The sequence below is a fragment of the Salvelinus fontinalis genome, chromosome 3, assembly GCF_029448725.1.
Source record: "Salvelinus fontinalis isolate EN_2023a chromosome 3, ASM2944872v1, whole genome shotgun sequence".
In the NCBI taxonomy this organism is placed as follows: domain Eukaryota; kingdom Metazoa; phylum Chordata; class Actinopteri; order Salmoniformes; family Salmonidae; genus Salvelinus; species Salvelinus fontinalis.
Genome location: NC_074667.1, coordinates 43,031,536 through 43,053,047, shown reverse-complemented (window position 1 = coordinate 43,053,047; position 21,512 = coordinate 43,031,536). Strand labels below are relative to the sequence as shown.

Here is a 21,512-nt window from a genome sequence, read left to right as displayed (position 1 = left end):
GCCTACTACATCCAGCTACATATAGAACTTCCATCCTCTCAGGCCAGAAGCACAATGTATGAATTTATGGTTGGATCAGAATCGCCGTTTTATTCATTGGTCAGTACAGAAATGTAAGTAAAATCACATGTCCAAATCCTTATCTCCGTCGATGGCTAATTTAGGAAAGGGACAATTTTAGCTAGCTAGCCATTAGAGGTCAACAACACAACGAGAAGAAAGTTTATTTTTTCTTTCTGTCAAATTACTTTTGGCTTGATGTGATTGGTGTGAAGCTCAACACTGATTGGCTGTTATTGTATAACAAAAAATATCAAGGGATGCTAAATGCTCATTGGCTTCGATTGCATTCAATGCTATGGGTGGCAAAAATATGACTTTGAGCAGACAGCATCAGAAAGATGGACTAGATACAGACACAGAGGGGCACTGTTTCACTTGCTCGGATGCTTTCTCTGGTGTCTCTTGCAAATTGAAGGAAAATGATGAAACACAGAGGGACAAAAGATAAAAGATATATTATTTTTTATTGGTAAGCCTGGCTTCCCTTGGCATCCATGAATACACACCCCTGTGTATCCTACAAATGAATGTGATATTGGAGACCATCTCGCTCACCAATTGATTGGACAGTGTACACATAATTTCAGTTTGAGAGTGTGAAATAGGGGGTTCGATTTATTTCAACATTAAAGAGAAAAACTTAAACGGCAACTATGTTCACACAGCCATATTGATCTGACCCTTTCTGTTGAAAAACCATTACAGTGTCCGACTTTCGGCTGTCGCAGATGCACCTCCCCCCTCGACTTCTGTCTGTAGTCATCTTCAGTAGCCTCACAACCTGAACACATCCACTAATAACACATACTGGGCACGTTCAACGTTATGCTGTGCTGAGTTGGTAGTCAAGTGTGAGGTTGGAATTGATCAGTTGTGAAGTTGTAAATCCCAGATGAATGCATTCACGTGCCTTGAACTCGTTGAGAAACGCCGACTGGCTAATGGACAACAAGCTGCGTCAACCAAGTTTCCAGTTTTATTCATCGGATGTACAGGATACACATGCACCGTCCAAACGAAACGCTTACTTGCAGGTTCCTTCTTGACGATGCAACAATAAGAAATAAAATGCTAAAAAAGTAAATGGCTCAGTAGAATAAACATCTTATCATAAGTACAGTTTAATACAGAAAGGCACAAATGAAAGCACAATATTTACACATGTACAGTTGAAGTCGGAAGTTAACATACACTTATGTTAGAGTCATTAAAACTCGTTTTTCAACCACTCCACAAATGTATTGTTAACAAACTAGTTTTGGCAAGTTGGTTAGGACATCTACTTTGTGCATGACACAAGTAATTTTTCCAACAATTGTTTACAGACAGATTATTTCACATATAATTCACTGTATCACAATTCCAGTGGGTCAGAAGTTTACAAACACTGAGTTAAATGTGCTTTTAAACAGCTTGGAAAATTCCAGAAAATTATGTCATGGCCTTAGCAGCTTCTGATAGGCTAATTGACATAATTTGAGTCAGTTGGAGGTGTACCTGTGGATGTATTTCAAGGCCTACCTTCAAACTCAGTGCCTCTTTGCTTGACATAATGTGGAAATCAAAAGAAATCAGCTAAGACCTCAGAAAGAAAATTGTAGACCTCCACAAGTCTGGTTCATCCTTGGGAGTAATTTCCAAACGCCTGAAGGTACCACATTCATCTGTAAAAACAATAGTACGCCAGTATAAACACCATGGGACCACACAGCCGTCATACCGCTCAGGAAGGAGGCACGTTCTGTCTCCTAGAGACGAATGTACTTTGGTGCAAAAAATACAAAACAATCCCAGAACAACAGCAAAGGACCTTGTGAAGATGGAGGAAATAGGTACAAAAGTATCTATATCCACAGTAAAATCAGTCCTATATCGACATAACCCGAAAGGCCACACAGCAATGAAGAAGCCACTTCTCCAAAACCGCCATAAAAAAGCCAGACTACGGTTTACAATTGCACATGGGGACAAAGATCGTACTTTTTTGAGAAATGTCCTCTGGTCTGATGAAACAAAAATAGAACTGTTTGGCCATAATGACCATCGTTATGTTTGGAGGAAAAAGAGGGAGACTTGCAAGCCGAAGAACACCATCCCAACCATGATGCACGGGGGTGGCAGCATCATGTTGTGGGGGTGCTTTGCTGCAGGCGGGACTGGTGCGCTTCACAAAATAGATGGCATCATGAGGCAGGAAAATTATGTAGATATATTGAAGCAACATCTCAGGACATCAGTCAGGAAGTTAAAGCTTGGTCGCAAATGGGTCTTCCAAATGGACAATGACCCCAAGCATACCTCCAAAGTTGTGGCAAAATGGCTTAAGGACAACAAAGTCAAGGTATTGGAATGGCCATCGCAAAGCCCTGACCTCAGTCCTATAGAAAATGTGCGGACAGAACTGTAAAAGCGTGTGCAAGCAAGGAGGCCTACAAACCTGACTCCGATACAACAGCTCTGTCAGTAGGAATGGGCCAAAATTCACTCAACTTATTGTGGGAAGCTTGTGGAAGGCTACACAAAACGTTTGACCCAAGTTAAACAATTTAAAGGCAATGCTACCAAATACTAATTGAGCGTATGTAAACTTCTGATCAACTGGGAAAGAAATAAAGCTGAAATAAATCACTCTATTATTCTGACATTTCACATTCTTAAAATAAAGTGGTGATCCTAACTGACCTAAGACAAGGAATTTTTACTTGGATTAAATGTCAGGAATTGTGAAAAACTGAGTTTAAATGTATTTGGCTAAGGTGTATGTAAACTTCCAACTTCAACTGTATCAGGGACGGGAGGGAAAGTGTATTTTTTATTTCACTTTTATTTCTACAGGGCGGGTCACCATTGAGACCAGGGTCTCATTTACAAGGGAGCCCTGTGAACATGAACATACATTATGTGTATTCCATTGTGTAAGACAATCAATACAATAAAACCATTAAGATTAATAAAAACTCACCTTCCTTAAACTCCATCTAAACTATCTAATGGAGACCAGCGAGTCTAATTTCAAGGTGGCCTGAAGGCTATACCATGAGCTGGGGGCATAAAAACTAAAAGCATTTTCCCCCAGGTCAGTGGGGACCCACAGGCCCTCCAGAAACAGCCAGTCCAGAGAGCAGTTCTGAAAATTGCTGGATCTTCAATTAAAGGAGAAGAATTTGTTTTACAACCAAATCTCTATGTTTTTATGTAAATGGTATGTTGTGTGATTTCACATTTTTGAGAAACAAAATGTGCCCAAAAACACAAAAAGGAATATAACATTGCGGATAAAGTTAAAAAACTTCTAAAGACCCGTTTCACTATACTAAGAGCTTTGCCGCTTCTAAAAGGAAATATTTTTTGGGGGGGGGGGCCCATACTACACAAAGAGGATGAGGAAAACAAAAAGGTGCCTGGACTCTTCTATAACATTGTATTTGCATAAAAAAATAGAGATTTATTCGTTTAAAAAAAGAACGTATCCTTTAATACGTAAGCTGAGGTAGTGGTGGAATCTCTGAAGAACCGCTTTATATACAAAAAGTAGCCAGTGCTGGGCCTTTCTGGTAGTCAGAGACTCCCAGCCAACAGAACTATACAAAATGCAGTGATACGGACAAAAATTGTCCCCAGTGATAAAACAGTGCTGAGTGATAGACTGAATCGAAGGTTTTAGAAACAGAGGCTGCTGCATGTAGATTACATCACCATAATCAAGTACTGGGAGAAGCGTTGCTTGAACAATCTTCCTTCTGCTTTCCAAAGTGAGCCAGGATTTATTTCAATAAAAGAAAACATTCATTCTCAGCTGTTATCAGTTTGTCAATGTGTGCTTTAAAAAGACAGTTTATCAGCAATCCAAATACCCAAGTACTTATAATGGGGAACTTTCTCAATTTGGGCTCCCTTCAATGTACAAATACACAGGTTCCCAGGGTCAATATTACGAAACCTAGAGAACATAAAGTAAAGCTAAATGATAATTAAACCAAGTTTAACATCAGTTAGCGAGTTTTGAATTGAGTCAAAAGCATGAAGGTCATGAAGGGCCTTCTGAACTGAGGGGGCACAAGAGTAAATAACCAATCATCCACAGAGGTTAACAGATAGACCAATATTATTTGTATAAATAGTGAAGAGAACAGGTCCCAAAACTGACCTCTGCAGCACACCTTTCGTAATATTGAGGAAACTAGATTTGATAGTCAGTAAGCATACATTGGGTCCTGTCCGTTAGTTCTGGAACCAATTGGAAGATGCCTGATCTATCAGACAGCCTTGGAACAAGTAAGAAATTGTCAACCGTATCAAACGCCTTCGACAGGTCAATAAATAATGCAGCACAATGACTTTTATGATCTAAACAACAGAGCACATCTAAGAAGAGTGTAACCTCTGAAACAGTGCTACGTTCTGGTCTAAAACCAGACTGGTACAGTGTTACGTCCTGGTCTAAAACCAGACTGGTACAGTGTTACGTCCTGGTCTAAAACCAGACTGGTACAGTGTTACGTCCTGGTCTAAAACCAGACTGGTGCAGTGCTACGTCCTGGTCTAAAACCAGACTGGTACAGTGCTACGTTCTGGTCTAAAACCAGACTGGTACAGTGTTACGTCCTGGTCTAAAACCAGACTGGTGCAGTGCTACGTTCTGGTCTAAAACCAGACCGGTACAGTGTTACGTCCTGGTCTAAAACCAGACTGGTACAGTGTTACGTCCTGGTCTAAAACCAGACTGGTACAGTGTTACGTCCTGGTCTAAAACCAGACTGGTGCAGTGCTACGTCCTGGTCTAAAACCAGACTGGTACAGTGCTACGTTCTGGTCTAAAACCAGACTGGTACAGTGTTACGTCCTGGTCTAAAACCAGACTGGTACAGTGTTACGTCCTGGTCTAAAACCAGACTGGTGCTCATTAAGAACAGAATGAGAAGTTCAAAAAGATGAGTTGGCCAGGGACTCTGACTTGGAAATCGGTAGTTATCCAAGTCAGAAGGATCTCAGTGTGGGGGGAGGACTTGAGCAGTATTCCAGATCTTAGGGATACCCCCAAAAACAAGTGTCAAGTAACAAATATAGGTTAATGATTCTGCAATTTGGGGCAGAAAGCTGCAGCAAAAAGGGATCAGGTGAGTCGGCTCAAGTGTATTTGTTTACATGGTAAATTGTGCAGTATTAGCAAGTAGGATTCTGGTAGCAGGAGTGGTGGGGTATGTGTAGCATTAATGTGGGGGGGCAAAAAAATAAATAAATTGTATCCTAAATATATATCATTTAAAATTAAATTCTAATATCAATGGGCAAGATGCTCTGTCACATCATGTGCATACACCCTATGGACTTGAGATCTGACAGCTGTAAGCATATTGGTAATAGTTCCAACTCGCCCTCTGATAGGCTGAGTGGAAGTTTCACCATATTGCGTATTCCAATCAAATTCTGTTCGATCTCCACAAGTGCATAGGACTTGATTTGGCAATGGGACAGTGGGGTTCTCTCGTTATGGCCTCTGTCCTCTGTGACCAGGAAACAGATAAGTGGTTGAGTGTCAATTTGTTAGCAGGCAAACGGACGTGGCCTCCCCTCCTCGATAGCCAACTTCTCTCGATGATACTCATGCATTTACTACCACGTTTAAAAACAATATGCTACTTATTATTTTATCTAGGAATGTCCTGCACAAGTAACTTAATTTGTTTTGAGCACTTCAGTTATTTTGGGATCCCCCCCTGAAAACATCATTAGCCTAATGATGCGTGAGTAGAAAGGAATAGTCTCATTTTAAGTAAGCACTCCTCAATTAACTTTGACCTTTCTCAAAAAGAGGCGTGAGGGTACAATGACATTCTAGACGATTCTGTGCTTCAACTTTGTGGCAACAGTTTGGGAAAGGCCCTTTCCTGTTTCAGCATGACAATGCCCCCATGCTCAAAGCGAGGTCCATACAGAAATTGTTTGACAAGATCGGAGTGTAAGAATTTGACTGGCTTTCCTAACCTCAACCCCATCGAACACCTTTGGGATGAATTGGAACGCCGACTGCGACCCAGGCCTAATCACCCAACATCAGTGCCTGACCTCACTAATGCTCGAGGCTGAATGGAAGCAAGTCCCCGCAGCAATGTTCCAACATCTAGTGGAAATCCTTCCCAGAAGAGCAGAGGCTGTTATAGCAGCAAAGGGGGACCAAGTCCATATTAATGCCCATAATTCTGGAATGAGGTGTTCGATGAGCAGGTGTCCACATACGTTTGGTCATGTAGTGCATTTGTCCCTTGAGCACCACCTCATAATTCGGTAAACTGCCTGATAAGTAAGAATGGCCAAGGAAAAGGAGTGAAGGCAATTAAGGTATAAGTTTAATATTTGTTTCAAAGAATGCATATACAAAGAACAGAGACGTAATACAAAGCATTTGGTTTCGCACCAAAACAACCGTTATAATAACAATAAGACTGGTCTGGACGTCAACCCAACCTCGGAGCCACCAAGGTCAATCAACCAATCACAATCCAGGTTTGACAGACATTTTCTCTGTCATTGGAGGTCATTGGTGTTTGTAGCTGGTGTGTCAGAGCTCAGCTGAGTTTCAGACCCTAAATGTAAAAGGATAGGAAGTAATCTTTTTAAAATAAAAAAATAAAACAGATTTTGGTAAAAACATCTGGAGCCTACATTGACGCATGTGCCAGCTTACATGATTATTAAATCTGTTAACCTATGATCGCAGAGGAGACCAGGGGCTCACCTACAGGCATTACCACAACGTTACCACCATAGAATTACAAGTAATAGAACCGACACGGTCCCTCATAGCACAGATTCTTTAGGAAGTACACCTAGCATGGCGGCACAATAGCATTGCCATTGCAGCATGACAATATGGAACACTGAGAAAGGCACAGAATTCTTGTGTCACAGAATTCTGATGCTATAAGCATCAATTAATTAACAATCCAAATGGGACAAAATACTGCCACCGGTGTACACACAACAGAACGTTACTTAGAACAAGTCTGCTTCACTAATAGTTCTATGGTTACCATAACGTTGAGACAATGTTCAGCTAACTATCCTTTGGTCCCTGGCAACCACTTCTTCTGCTAACACTGTTTAAGTTCCCGGCTTCAAAAGGCCAATTCCCACATCAAGACACATCGCGACAGGATGCCTTTAGTTCTTCAATATTGCCAGTCCCTAGTCTACTCTAACCTCTTCCCCTACAGTACAGTGCTGAAAGGATTGGATCGGTATAAGCAATATGGTCATAAAATGTTTCCCCATCTACTTGATTTGGATATACTCTAGCGCCCAGGTGGTAGGGGCTGATTTGGGATTGATCATTAAAATGGCATACTGTTCTGTCACTTGGAGGGGAGGGGCGACGGCAAAGAAAACAAATTAAAAATGGCTACTTTGCTTCATCAGGTGGTGTTGGAGGTGGAGCAGCGGGATTGGGCGCTTGATGTGCTCGTCAAGAGGGGTGGAGCTTAATACAGCAGCGTGTCAAGCTGTCCCTCGGGCAGCCATTTCATTTGGAGGCGGAGCATAGGTCTATCAGAATTGCACAGGAGCTAGGTGGCTGAGAGCCAAATCAACACCACTGACAGGGAAAGCTGTCAAAGACAGTATTAATGTCATACTTTAAATAGCCTGCTGTCCTATCACCAATGAGCGGTTATGACACCTTGACAGCTTACTTCAACTCTACAACAGCCTATGTCACCTGTATGACAGCCTGTGTTATTTAACCACCTGGAAGGTTCAAACCCTTTAGAGAGTAAAAGGGGGCATGTTTTGGCCTTCACCTTGAATGCAGGGCTGAATCTCAATAGACTATAGTTACTGCCTCTGTGTCCTTTCCTTTCATCTTCACTGATGTTTAAAGCCAATGCCCAGTAGGCATCCATCATATTCCTTTCATTAACTATTTACTTGGAGATCAGTGTAGAGAAAGGGAAACAAATGAGAGAAATCCACTTGAGCCTACTGAGATGCACCCGTCTCTCTGTCCATCTGAAGGCTCTGACTGTTGTAACTGGAACGGGAATGTGGCCACGGTAGTCACGGTTACAAGCTGGGTTAGGTTCTCTTCTGTGCCTCTCTTCCCGTTGGTCCGCTGGTTAAACACAGGGCTGGATCAACTCATTGCTCCTTATTGCAGAGTCTAATCTGAAACTTTTGTCTGTTTCTATACTTCGCTTCAGAGTACATGGCTATCAATCAGCCTTAGCAGAGCAAGGGAGGAGGGGATGGGGGGGTGAAGGGGGAGAGTGTACATGTGTGTGTGAGGGTTGGGGTCATTCATAGCAGCACACATTTGCGTTTCTTCTTGGGCTCGGGAGGCTCCAGCGCAGCCAGTATCGCCTCATCAAACACATTCTTTAGGCCTTTCTGTGGATAAAAACAAACAAACAGGCTCAACGAAGGGGCAACACACACACACACACACACAGGCTCAACGAAGGGGCAACACACACACACACACAGGCTCAACGAAGGGGCAACACACACACAGGCTCAACGAAGGGGCAACACACACACACACGCTCAACGAAGGGGCAACACACACACACAGGGGCAACACACACACACAGGCTCAACGAAGGGGCAACACACACACACACAAACAGGCTCAACGAAGGGGCAACACACACACACACAAACAGGCTCAACGAAGGGGCAACACACACACACACAGGGGCAACACACACACACACACACAGGCTCAACGAAGGGGCAACACACACACACACACACACAGGCTCAACGAAGGGGCAATACACACACACACACACAGGCTCAACGAAGGGGAAATACACACACACACACAGGCTCAACGAAGGGGCAATACACACACAGGCTCAATGAAAGGCATTCAACTTAAAACACAAAGGGGTCAAAAGATCAAGTGCAAACTAAAACACAGCATTAGACATGAAAGGAAATAAACTCGGGATACTTCATCCTCATAGAGGGCTGGAAATGAACAAAGACGGCTGGGGATATTATCAACCAAGGAAAACAGTAATACTACCTGCGTTGAGTCATGTCAAAGTTGGATCGGGCAGTGAGCGTTCAAAACAAAGGCCGGGCAAACAAGAAAGTGGAGGTACGAGACGACATGGGCTCAGAGACACACACACAGGGCCCAAGGGAATTCAAGTAGAAACAACCATGCCAAATTCAGACCACTAAAATCAAAAGGTGTTGCGAAAGACACACACAGGTTTACCCTGCTCACTAAAGACCCTGTTAGCCAGAACTTCCCATGACTTCTGCAGATCAACATGTAATTAGTCAGAGGAGCACGTTCAGAGCAGCACGTTCAGAGCAGCACGTTCAGAGCAGCACGTTCAGAGCAGCACGTTCAGAGCAGCACGTTCAGAGCAGCACGTTCAGAGCAGCACGTTCAGAGCAGCACGTTCAGAGCAGCACGTTCAGAGCAGCACGTTCAGAGCAGCACGTTCAGAGCAGAAAGTTCAGAGCAGAAAGTTCAGAGCAGCACGTTCAGAGCAGCACGTTCAGAGCAGCACGTTCAGAGCAGCACGTTCAGAGCAGCACGTTCAGAGCAGCACGTTCAGAGCAGCACGTTTCTGCTCTTCTTATTTTTGTCAGAGCAGCTTAGGATTGGAAGGAATGCCTTGGGCCATGTCATGTGAGTCGTACAATACAGATTTATGAGCAGAGCAGGAAACCCATGTATCCCTCTGTTTAGGGAAACTCTAGAAAAACTATAGAAACCCTATGGCAAGACTCATATTTAATCCAGAGTTTAGGCTCAATATCATACTGGTGTAGGAGGCTGTGCGGCCAGACGACCGAGCACTACTGAGCTGCTATCCAGCTGTCCCCGTAGATAAAGGAAGGAAAGGAGAGGCAGAGGAAAAGGATAGCAATTTCAGTAGTCCTTTATTCATTCATTTCACAAATAATTCCACACAATTATATTAGCTTTTGAATCTTTTTAAACTCCCAAGATGGCTAGATATGAACTGCAGCAATGGAACATGACAGAGTGGAACAGAGAGAGAGTTTGGGCCCTGTAATGCTGCTACTTGGGTTCTGGCTCTAATTCTATTGCTTCCCTTTGAAAGTTTGTCTGTAAAGTTCTATACGGTCTGTCAGCAGTCGATACCGCCCAAAGGGTGCCAGCACGGCTTCCGTGACATTATCTAATAGCACTGGTGTGCTTTTCAGTTGAAACCAGCACGGCTTCCGTGACATTATCTAATAGCACTGGTGTGCTTTTCAGTTGAAACCAGCACGGCTTCCGTGACATTATCTAATATCACTGGTGTGCTTTTCAGTTGAAACCAGCACGGCTTCCGTGACATTATCTAATAGCACTGGTGTGCTTTTCAGTTGAAACCAGCACGGCTTCCGTGACATTATCTAATATCACTGGTGTGCTTTTCAGTTGAAACCAGCACGGCTTCCGTGACATTATCTAATAGCACTGGTGTGCTTTTCAGTTGAAACCAGCACGGCTTCCGTGACATTATCTAATATCACTGGTGTGCTTTTCAGTTGAAACCAGCACGGCTTCCGTGGCATTATCTAATATCACTGGTGTGCTTTTCAGTTGAAACCAGCACGGCTTCCGTGACATTATCTAATAGCACTGGTGCGCTTTCAGTTGAAACCAGGATGGCCAAACTCTCTACCTGTGGCTCTGGCACTTGACAGCCCTAAACGTCCCCACGGTCACACCTCAGTCTTGTCATACATCAGCAGTAGTACAAAAAAATAAAACATTAGGAATCATGGAGGCTCGTCAAATTGGTGCTTAAATCACAATGCTGTGGAGTCAAGTAAATCAGACACTCCCTTAACTCTGGACTCTCCAAACAACACCATAACAGAAGGAGAAACACTAACCTAAGAAGAAGACACATGGGCTGTGTCTCAAATCACATCCTAAATCCCACAAAGTACACTACTTGGTCCACTATGGGTAATAGGGTGTCATTTGAGATTTGCCCTGAGAGGATAAGTGATGTGATTAACCAAACCCAATGTCAGCACTGTTAGATCTGAGGAAACCCAAGAGCAACGGACACGGTCCTCCAGCACAGTAAGGCCATGCGGACAAGTCAACAAAAAGGGGAGGGAAGGGTCATGGCACACTCAATATTAAGTAACACTGTTGTAAAGGGGAAGTGGATACAGGGGATAGCTTGAAGAGGTGGTTGGTTGGGTAAAACGAGGATAGAGGTTTAAACTAGAAGTAAGCAGCAGACAAAGAGAGAAAGACATTAGAATATACAGCACTTCCTCTTTCTTTGCGTCTCTGGTGGCTCTAGGGCGGCTAGGATAGCTTCATCAAATACATTCTTCAGCCCTCGCTATAACGACAAATGGGAGGGGAGAAAACGACAACAGTTAGCACAGCAAACAGAGAGACAAAAAGGGTTGAGATGAGCAGAGAGAAGAAAATAGGATAGGGAAAGAGGGAGTGGAAAAGAGAGAAAAAGAGAAGGGGAAGTAGAGGCAAGAACAAATTGTGGGGAAAATACAGAGGGAGAGGGTAGAAAGAGAAAGAGTGAGTGCAACATTGTGTGGAAAATCTAAGAACAGAGCACAAGGAAACTAAAGAGAATTGGAAGATAGATCTACTGTAAAACATTAGTTAAAGTTGGTAGAGGAGATGAGGAAGCCTCTAGACTATGGAGATTTTGCCCTGCGAGATCGGAGCTGAAGTGTTTGAGATAGAAGTTTCCCTGACCCACAGATCTAGGATCAGATGACCCTACCCCCCTGTCCCAACCTTCACTATCAGGTGCAAAGAACATCTGGCCCAGAACGGGTGGTTAGGCGCAACATCTGACTGGCAGGCAGAACAGTCACACAGGAAACAGGATATTGCATCAGCAGCTCTTACGGCAGGGGAAGCTGGTCTAGAGAGAGGAAGGACAGTGGGGCAGGACGCCAGAGCAGCGCAGGAGAGGAAGAGACACAAGATGGGGTTCGGAGAGGGAGACCTAAACTTGGCCACAGTTTAGATCGACTAGGGCCCATTGTTTCCGATACAGTAAAGCCCTCGACTCCCACTGAGTAACACCATAGGACACAAGATGGCCGTATGAGCGGGAGGTGATCGCTGTACTCTTCCAGTTTTCCCATCTATTATGACTGTGGTCGGCAACAGGCCAGATTTTTGTTTTTGGTCAAAATAGACCGTAAAATCACCAGGAATTCAGCTAAAAATGTGTTTAAGTAATTCTGCTCCCAAGTATTCCCAAACATTTAAAAAAAGAGATGTGATCATGTCTCAATGTAATGAAGGTATGACAGGTATGTTTGGGCTTAGTTGTGGTCAATTTGCAGTTCAATAAACCGACCATCCGCTCCGACAAGTTGTCTACCCCTCAACGGAATGATAACAAGGACTATATGTCTCCATCTAAAATGGCAGCCTTTTAATATAAGACTGTTAACCAATACAATGTTTTACTGCCAAGAGTTGGACATTGGTTGTTTGTGCAGCTCAAGAAAACCACTGCGCAACAGGCTGATGGAAAATTGGGTGTTATAATCAATGTCTACAACCAAGTTCAGACAAAAATAAATGTCTGAAACTAAAGATATTGCACCTTACTGAATGTGGCCAACTGATAAGAGTGCTGACAGCAGCTGCTCTACTTAGAACAAGACTAGGCCATATACAGCACTTTGAGATATCAGCTGATGGAAGAAGGGCTATATAAATACATTTGATATGTGGATCTACAGGGTAAGAGTACCTATTAAGCCAACCAGAAGGTTTTGTGGAGACATTAACATATACTGCCTAATTCTTTAAGAGAAGTTGATAAAAAAAAAAGATCAAATTTCACATGAGGTTAATATGAGGGTTCCGAGTGTATCTTTTAAACCCATGAGTGTTCCAAATGAGCCTCTTAAGATGACAGGGGGTGCTGTTTTCACTTTTGGGGAAAAACGTGCCCAATTTAAACGGCCTCGTACTCAATTCTTACTCGTACAATATGCATATTAATATTACTATTGGATAAAAAACACTCTAGTTTCTAAAACCGTTTGAATTTTGTCTGTGGGTAAAACAGAACTCATTTGGCAGCACACTTTGTGACGAGGAAGTGGAAAGTCTGAAATCTATGTTCTGTTCAAGTGACTGCCTATAAATGGGCATGATACGTATGACTATACGTGCACATCATACACCTTCACCCGGATGTCAAGAGGAAGTGAGAGGAAAAATTAGTTGATTATCTCTGTCTGACGTTGAATAAGCCCTCTTGGAACAACGTGTCCCCCATTTTCTGTAAGGCGCGTGTTGGGACCTGTTATTGCCTACTGGAAACCAGTCGTTATGGGCGAATATGATCTCCGGCTTTGATTTTATTTGATACATGTTACAATATCATCCTAAAGTATGTTTTTTCCATATAGTTTCACTAGATTATTGAAATTTATTCGGGACGTTAGTTGTGTTGCGTTGTTTGACTTTGTTGACGTTGGAGAGCTTAGCGCTGCATGGCCAGTGTGCTTGCTAATTCAAGAGGGAAAAAGAACGTTCTGAATCCAAACAAAGACGGTTCTAGACAAAGGACCAAAGGTACAACATTCTGATAGAAGATCAGCAAAAGTAGGAACCATTTTGTGATGCTATTTCATATATCTGTCGAACTGTGTACTAGTAGCTTTGCGCTCAGGTTTTGGTTATTCCCTTACCATAACTAAGTCTTATGTCGTAATGAAGATATTTTTTGAATTCTAACACTGCGATTGCATTAAGAACTAATGGATCTATCGTTCCCTATACAACATGTATTTTTTTGTAATGTTTATGAATAGCTATTTGGTCAGAATAGGTGAGAGTCTAATAGAAATATCCGCACATTCTGGGGAAAAGATGCTACGTTAGCACGTTAGGCTACGTTATGCTACGTTGTATAACCACGGATTTCAGCTCTAAATATGCACATTTTCGAACAAAACATAAGTGTATGTATAACCTGATGTTATAGGACTGTCATCTGAGGAAGGTTTATGAAGGTTAGTGAAATTTAATATCTTTTGCTGGTTTATTCGCTAACGCTAACGTGCCTATTGCTATCGCTAACGTGCCTTGATGAATGAATGCGGTAGTGTGGTAGGCTATTGTAGTAAGCTAATATAATGCTATATTATGTTTTCACTGTAAAACACTCACAAAATCGGAAATATTGGCTGTATTCACAAGATCTTTGTCTTTCATTTGCTATACACCATGTATTTTTCAGAAATGTTTTATGATGAGTATTTCGGTATGTCAGGTTGGTGTCTAATTATTCTGGCTGCTTTCGGTGCAATTTCTGATTGTAGCCGCAATGTAAACTATGATTTATACCTTAAATATGCACATTTTTCAAACAAAACATAGATTTATTGTATAACATGTTATAAGACTGTCATCTGATTAAGTTGTTTCTTGGTTTCTTTGGTTTGTTCTAGGTTAGTTTGGTTGATTTTGTGCATGCTACCTGTGCTGTGAAAAATGTCTGTGCTTTATTCTATTTGTTGGTGAGCTAACATAAATATATATTGTGTTTTCCCTGTAAAACATTTTTTTTTAAATCGGACATGTTGGCTGGATTCACAAGATGTGTATCTTTCATTAGCTGTATTGGACTTGTTAATGTGTGAAAGTTAAATATTCCTAAAAAATATTTTTTGAATTTCGCGCTCTGCCTTTTCAGTGGAATGTGGGAGGAGTTCCGCTAGCGGAACCCCGGGGCTAGACAGGTTAACCTGTTAAGGCTAGGGGGTGCTGTTGTCACTATTTCTGGAAATCGTGTAATTTTTAAACGGCTTCCTACAAAATTCTTGATCGTACAATATGCATATTATTATTATTATTGGATAGAAAACAGTCTCTAGTTTCTATAGCCGTTGAAATTTTGTCTCTGAGTGGAACAGAACTCATTCTACAGCAATTTCCCTGACATGGAGTCAGATTTCACACATTTTGGCCCCTGATCTGGAGTCAGTTTAAAGGCCACTGTTATTGCTATGAGTATACGGACACTGCTTACGTCTTCCCCTGGACGCCTTTACGTGATGACGCTTTGAATGGTGTGGATTGCGCAATCACAGCCACTATAAATCAAAAAAACGTGTAGGTAGGAACTCTTTTCCAGATGCGCCGGGCGCGCGGTGGACACCGACCTGCTCTTTTTCCAAGCATTAGTGTAGCCAGATTTTTACTCGTTATAGGAGTTAAAAACATCATAAGGTAGTTAATTTAAACCGTTTTATAGCAATTTATATCCGTTTAGTGCGATTTTGGGACATTTATTTCTGAGACACTTTCAAGCGCCGGGCACGTTTCCAGTTCATGCTGAATGCAGTGGGCATTTCCACATGGCAAGAGGACAGCTTTCGACCAAAAGACGATTAGACCCAAGAAAGGATTCTTTGCCCAAGATTCTGATGGAAGAACAGCTCAAAGTAGGAACAATTTATTATGATAAATCGTGTTTGTCGAAAAATGTTAATGACTTATGACGCCATCTTGTTAGACGTAGCTTCGCTTGGCGCAAACTGTATTGAAAAGTAAGGATAATTTAAAAAATGTAAATCAGCGATTGTATTAAGAATTAAATTGTCTATCAGTCGCTGTCCACCCTATATTTTTTAGTCACGTTTATGAGTATTTATGTATACGACTAGATCACTGTCTAATACGGCGCACGACATTTTCTGACCAGCTGGGCTACTTTTCTCATTGTCTAACCATGATTTTGGTGGCTAAATATGCACATTTTCAAACAAACTGTATATGTATGTTGTAATGTGATGTTACAGGAGTGTCATCTGAAGAATTCTGAGAAGGTTAGTGAAAAAAATTGTATATTTTGGCGATGTTTACGTTATCGCTCTCTTTGGCTAGAATCAATGCTGGGGTAATGTTTGCACATGTGCTATGCTAATATAACGATTTATTGTGTTTTCGCTGTAAGACACTTAGAAAATCTGAAATATTGTCTGTATTCACAGGATCTGTGTCTTTCGATTAGTGCATGCTGTGTATTTTTACGAAATGTTTGATGATTAGTAATTAGGTAAACACGTTGCTCTATGTATTTATTCTAGTCCATTTGTGACGGTGGGTGCAATTGTAAACTATGATATCTACCTGAAATATGCACATTTTTCTAACAAAACCTATCCTATACCATAAATATGTTATCAGACTGTCATCTGATGAGGTTTTTTCTTGGTTAGCGGCTATCAATATCTTAGTTTAGCCGAATTGGTGATAGCTACTGGTGTTGGTGGACAAAGAAAAGATGGTGTCTTATGCTATTGTGTTTAGCTAATATGTTTACATATTTACATGTGTCTTCCCTGTAAAACATTTTAAAAATCGGACATGTTGGCTGGATTCACACGATCTGTGTCTTTCATTAGCTGTATTGGACTTTAATGTGTGAAAGTTAAATATTTAAAAAATATATTTTTTTGGAATTTCGCGCTCTGCCTTTTCAGTGGAATGTGGGAGGAACCCCAGTCCTAGACAGGTTAAATTATCCAATTCATTTACAATCGTTAAAAACGTACAAACTGACATTTCTTATTTAAGCAATAAGGCACGAGGGAGTGTGGTATATGGCCAATATACCACTATGGGCTGTTCATAAGCACGACGCATCGCATCTGTCATTCTGCCCATGAACAAGACAGTTAACCCACCGTTCCCCAGTAGGCCGTCATTGTAAATAAGAAATTGTTCTTAACTGACTTGCCTAGTTAAATAAAGGTTAACTTCTTATGGCTGGGAGGCGCTATTTCCACATTCGGATGAAAAGCGTGCCCAGAGTAAACTGCCTGCTACTCAGGCCCAGAAGCTAAGATATGCATATTATTAGTAGATTTGGATAGAAAACACTCTGAAGTTTCTAAAACTGTTTGAATGATGTCTGTGAGTATAACAGAACTCATATGGCAAGCAAAAACCTGTGAAAAATCTAACCAGGATGTGGGAAATCTGAGGTTTGTAGTTTTTCAAGTGATTGCCTATCCAATATACAGTGTAAATTTGGTCCGGTTGCACTTCCTACGGCTTCCACTAGATGTCAACCATCTTTAGAACATTGTTTCAGGCTTCTACTATGAAAGGTGAGCGATTTAGAGCTGTTTGAAACATTGGTCTGGTTGAAAGCTTTTAGTTTAGTCATGCGTGCAGCCGTGAGCACGAGCTCTGTTCCTTTTCATTTCTAAAGACAAAGGAATTATCCGGTTGAAACATTATTGAAGATTTATGATAAAAACATCCTAAAGATTGATTCTATACATCGTTGGACATGTTTCTACGAACTGTAACATAACTTTTTTGACTTTGTCTGGACTTAGTGCTCGCGCCTTGTGCATTTGGATTACTGTACTAAACGGTCGAAGAAAAAGGAGGTATATGGACATAAATGGACTTTATCAAACAAAACAAACAAGGATTCCTGGGAGTGCATTCCGATGAAGATCATCAAAGGTAAGTGAATATTTTTAATGCTATTTCTGACTTTTGACTCCACAACATAGCGGGTATCTGTATGGTGGCTGAGCGCTGTACTCAGATTATTGCATGGTGTGCTTTTGCCGTAAAGCTTTTTTGTAATCTGACACAGCAGTTGCATTAAGGAGAAGTATATCTTTAATTCTATACTTAACACTTGTATCTTTCATCAACGTTTATGATGAGTATTCCTGTAAATTAATGTGGCTCTCTGCAAAATCACCGGATCTTTTGGAGGTAAAACATTACTGAACATAACGCGCCAATGCAAACTGAGATTTTTGTATATGAACTTTATCGAACAAAACATACATGTATTGTGTAACATGAAGTCATCTGATGAAGATCAAAGGTTAGTGATGAATTTTATCTCTATTTCTGCTTTTTGTGACTCCTCTCTTTGGCTGGAAAATGGCTGTGTTTTTGTGACTAGGAGCTGACCTAACATATTCGCATGGTATGCTTTCGTCGTAAAGCCTTTTTGGAAAACGGACACTGTGGTGGGATTAACAAGTTTCTTTAAAATTGTGTATAATACTTGTATGTTTGAGGAATTTTAATTATGAGATTTCTGTTTGAATTTGGCGCCCTGCACTTCTTTCACTGGCTGTTGCCAAATCAATCCTGTTAACGGGATTTCAGCCGTAAGAAGTTAAATTTAAAAAATAAATCTACCACAAACCCCCAAGGTGCCTTATTGCTATTATAAACTGGTTATCAACGTAATTAGAGCAGTAAAAATAAATGTTGTGGTATACGGTCTGATATACCACAGCTTTCAGCCAATCAGAAATCAGGGCACCAAACACCCAGTTTATAAATCAAATTAGATTATTTTAACAACTTTAGCCAATATCAGTATAAACAGAATTTCTACTCAATGTGGACTCAGGGGTTTTGTTCTTGACAACAAGTACACACCTGATTAAACTAATCATAGACTTCAAACAAGACATGATTAGTTGAATCAGGTGTGTTATTGCCTGGTTAGAACACAAACCTGCACCCACACTGGCCCTCTGTGGATAAGAAGCCATGCAACATTCATTGAATTATCTGAACGCTGATTCACATTTGCTGTACTGCTATTGTTGTTAATTAGTTCAACTTGTTTTCCTAAAGCCTGTCAGAAGACAGTTTCAAATCCCCCTCTATGGTGTGTTAAAAAGGTACAGGTGGTGGACCAAAAAAACAATCAGATGGATGAATGAAAGACAACAATGCCCCCACCCAAAAGTGCATGAGTAGACGTCCAATAGTCCTCTTCTTGTCCCTCATTTGTTTGCATTTCTCCACCACTTGGAGGTATTCTAGCCCTGATATTCCACAAAAGTCTTGGACTACAGAGGTTTCTAAATCTGAACAAAAAAAACATTTATGAATATTGAATATACTCATTGAATATTACAGAAACACACCACCATGTTTCAATGCAAACCGGGCTTAAATCGGCGCATACCGGGCTTAATTGGCGCATACCGGGCTTAATTGGCGCATACCGGGCTTAATTGGCGCATACCGGGCTTAATTGGCGCAGTGATTTACGGTGAAAAAGACAATAGCAAAGTCTACTCATTAAATATTTGGAAACTAATGGTTTGGGGTATAAATATACACTATAGTTTACAATATTATGCAAAGTTAGTATTGATCATATTAAACAATATTGCTTTATTGTCATTTACATTCTGTATAGAAGGGGTGCTTTTTGTACTCCTGTACCCTTTAAGCACACCTGAGATAAATGCTGTTTTTGTTAAGTTCACATTTATGTATAACAATGCAGGGTTAATTTAACCGTAAAATAAGACAAAATGCATTTAAAAATGTAAAACTGAAATCTATTACCTTGCTTCAGTTCAAGTTGCTACTGTGTAACTGACACAGGCACGACTGCTAGCAATTAAAACCCATATTTTCAAATGGTAAGAAATAGTAATGAAATATATTGTCATATCAATACATAAGCACATTCATCTCCCCATTTTAGATATGAAGTACGGTCACTTATTGGAGAAGCTATTAACAAGTTCTGAAAAATAATGTGCTTATCTGACAGTAGCCTCAAAAACACTTTTTGCAGCTTTGAAACTGGCCACTAGTGGGAACTCAACAGTCAACAAATGTATAATAAAACATAAGATTGGCTAAGAATAAAACGTTTATCGATATAACCAGATGAGTTAGTTGACACTGAAACTTTTTATTTCAATCCACAGATGAGGTGGGCTTAATAGGTACGCTTACTCTGACGCAAATACAATGTACATATTGACATATAGAACTATTTCTGCTACTGTAGCGATTCACGGGGAACAGCCAGAGTGGCTTGAACCAGACACGTTGTGGTTTCAGGGCACTAGCACCTAGTGGGCACTAGCACCTAGTGGGCACTAGCACCTAGTGGGCACTAGCACCTAGTGGGCACTAGCACCTAGTGGGCCCTAGCACCTAGTGGGCCCTAGCACCTAGTGGGCCCTAGCACCTAGTGGGCACTAGCACCTAGTGGGCACTAGCACCTAGTGGGCACTAGCACCTAGTGGGCACTAGCACCTAGTGGGCACTAGCACCTAGTGGGCACTAGCACCTAGTGGGCACTAGCACCTAGTGGGCACTAGCACCTAGTGGGCACTAGCACCTAGTGGGCACTAGCACCTAGTGGGCACTAGCACCTAGTGGGCACTAGCACCTAGTGGGCACTAGCACCTAGTGGGCACTAGCACCCTGTCATAAAGGTCAGGATACAACACAGATCAGAACACGCAGCCAGTCCGTGGACCAACACTCTACATGTACCGTTCTCCATCCACTTTGTTGTTTCTTTGAGCCGTGACAGATGATATGTAGCATTGAAACAAAACGTCAGCTGCCCAGAGACAAGAGAGAAAACTTAGCTGCAAGTGTCCTGTGTGATTTCAGGATTGTGAAGATGTGTGGGAGTGACTCAGGCTGATGTAACGTGTATGTGGAAGGGACTTGCATGTGCTAGGCTGGGGGCGTGTAGCATGTGTCTCTCTTCGCTCATACATGCGTGGTGATTGCGTGTGTGAGGTTGTGCGACAGTGTGTGTGGTCTTACCTGCGTGAGGGCTGAGCACTCCACATATTTGACGGCCTTGAGGTCTTTGGCCAGTTTCTCTGCCGTCTCAAGAGTGATGGGCTTCTGCTTGTTCTTGGCCAGCTTCTCTATGGTGGACGGGTCGTCTCGCAGATCTATCTGAGTCCCCACCAACAGGAACGGGGTCTTGGGACAGTGGTGGGTGATCTCTGGAACCCACTGGAACACACGGGTTAGAGAGTGTGTGAGTGACACGGGGAGGAGACCGGAAGAGAGGCAGCAGGAGACGGGAGGAAGAGAAGGACAACCTTTTCTTTGACATTTTCGAAGGAGGAGGGGGATACGACGGAGAAACAGACGAGGAAGACGTCTGTCTGGGGATAACTCAGAGGTCGTAACCTGTCGTAGTCCTCCTGACCTGGGGAGAGAGAGAACACACAACATTAGCCTACACACACCTGGAACACATGGGTTACAACCTTTGTTAGGTACACTCTAAACATGCACTTCCATGTATACACCGACACACTAAGGGACATTGGCATCAGCATTCAGGCCATCCAGAGAAGGCAGGGTGTGTCTTTGATCATACTGAGGCAGAGCCCAAACTCTCCACTTCATAGAGACCAGGACACACCCTAATCTAAAATAGCAAGGACACACATTTTAAAATTTTTATTTGAATTCACAGTGGAGACTGTACCTGCAGTGTCAAACAAGCCCAGGGTGTAGGGCTCCCCTCCTATCATTACAGTTACAGCATAGTTGTCAAACACCTGCAACACACAGAGACACATGAGAGAGAGGCACGAGAGAGAGAGACACATGAGAGAGAGGCACGAGAGAGAGAGGCACGAGAGAGAGAGGCACGAGAGAGAGAGGCACGAGA

The 21,512-nt window shown here is 41.9% G+C and overlaps 1 protein-coding gene across 3 annotated transcripts in view; it reads right to left on the bottom strand.

The window, feature by feature from the left end:
• Nucleotides 1–6,388: 6,388 nt before the first annotated feature.
• LOC129849441 (cell division control protein 42 homolog) overlaps nucleotides 6,389–21,512 on the bottom strand; it is a 29,878-nt gene continuing 14,754 nt past the window's right edge. For 2 of the 3 annotated variants that reach the window (XM_055916282.1, XM_055916289.1), the window contains exons 3-6: nucleotides 21,327–21,399; nucleotides 20,932–21,041; nucleotides 20,645–20,842; nucleotides 9,947–11,399 (exon numbers count right to left, since the gene is read on the bottom strand). In XM_055916282.1, coding sequence (XP_055772257.1) covers nucleotides 11,310–11,399; nucleotides 20,645–20,842; nucleotides 20,932–21,041; nucleotides 21,327–21,399 — 471 coding nt within the window. In that variant the 3' untranslated portion in view covers nucleotides 9,947–11,309. Of the gene's footprint in view, nucleotides 8,446–9,946; nucleotides 11,400–20,644; nucleotides 20,843–20,931; nucleotides 21,042–21,326; nucleotides 21,400–21,512 lie in introns of those variants that run through there. The other variant, XM_055916283.1, reaches the window with a different exon arrangement.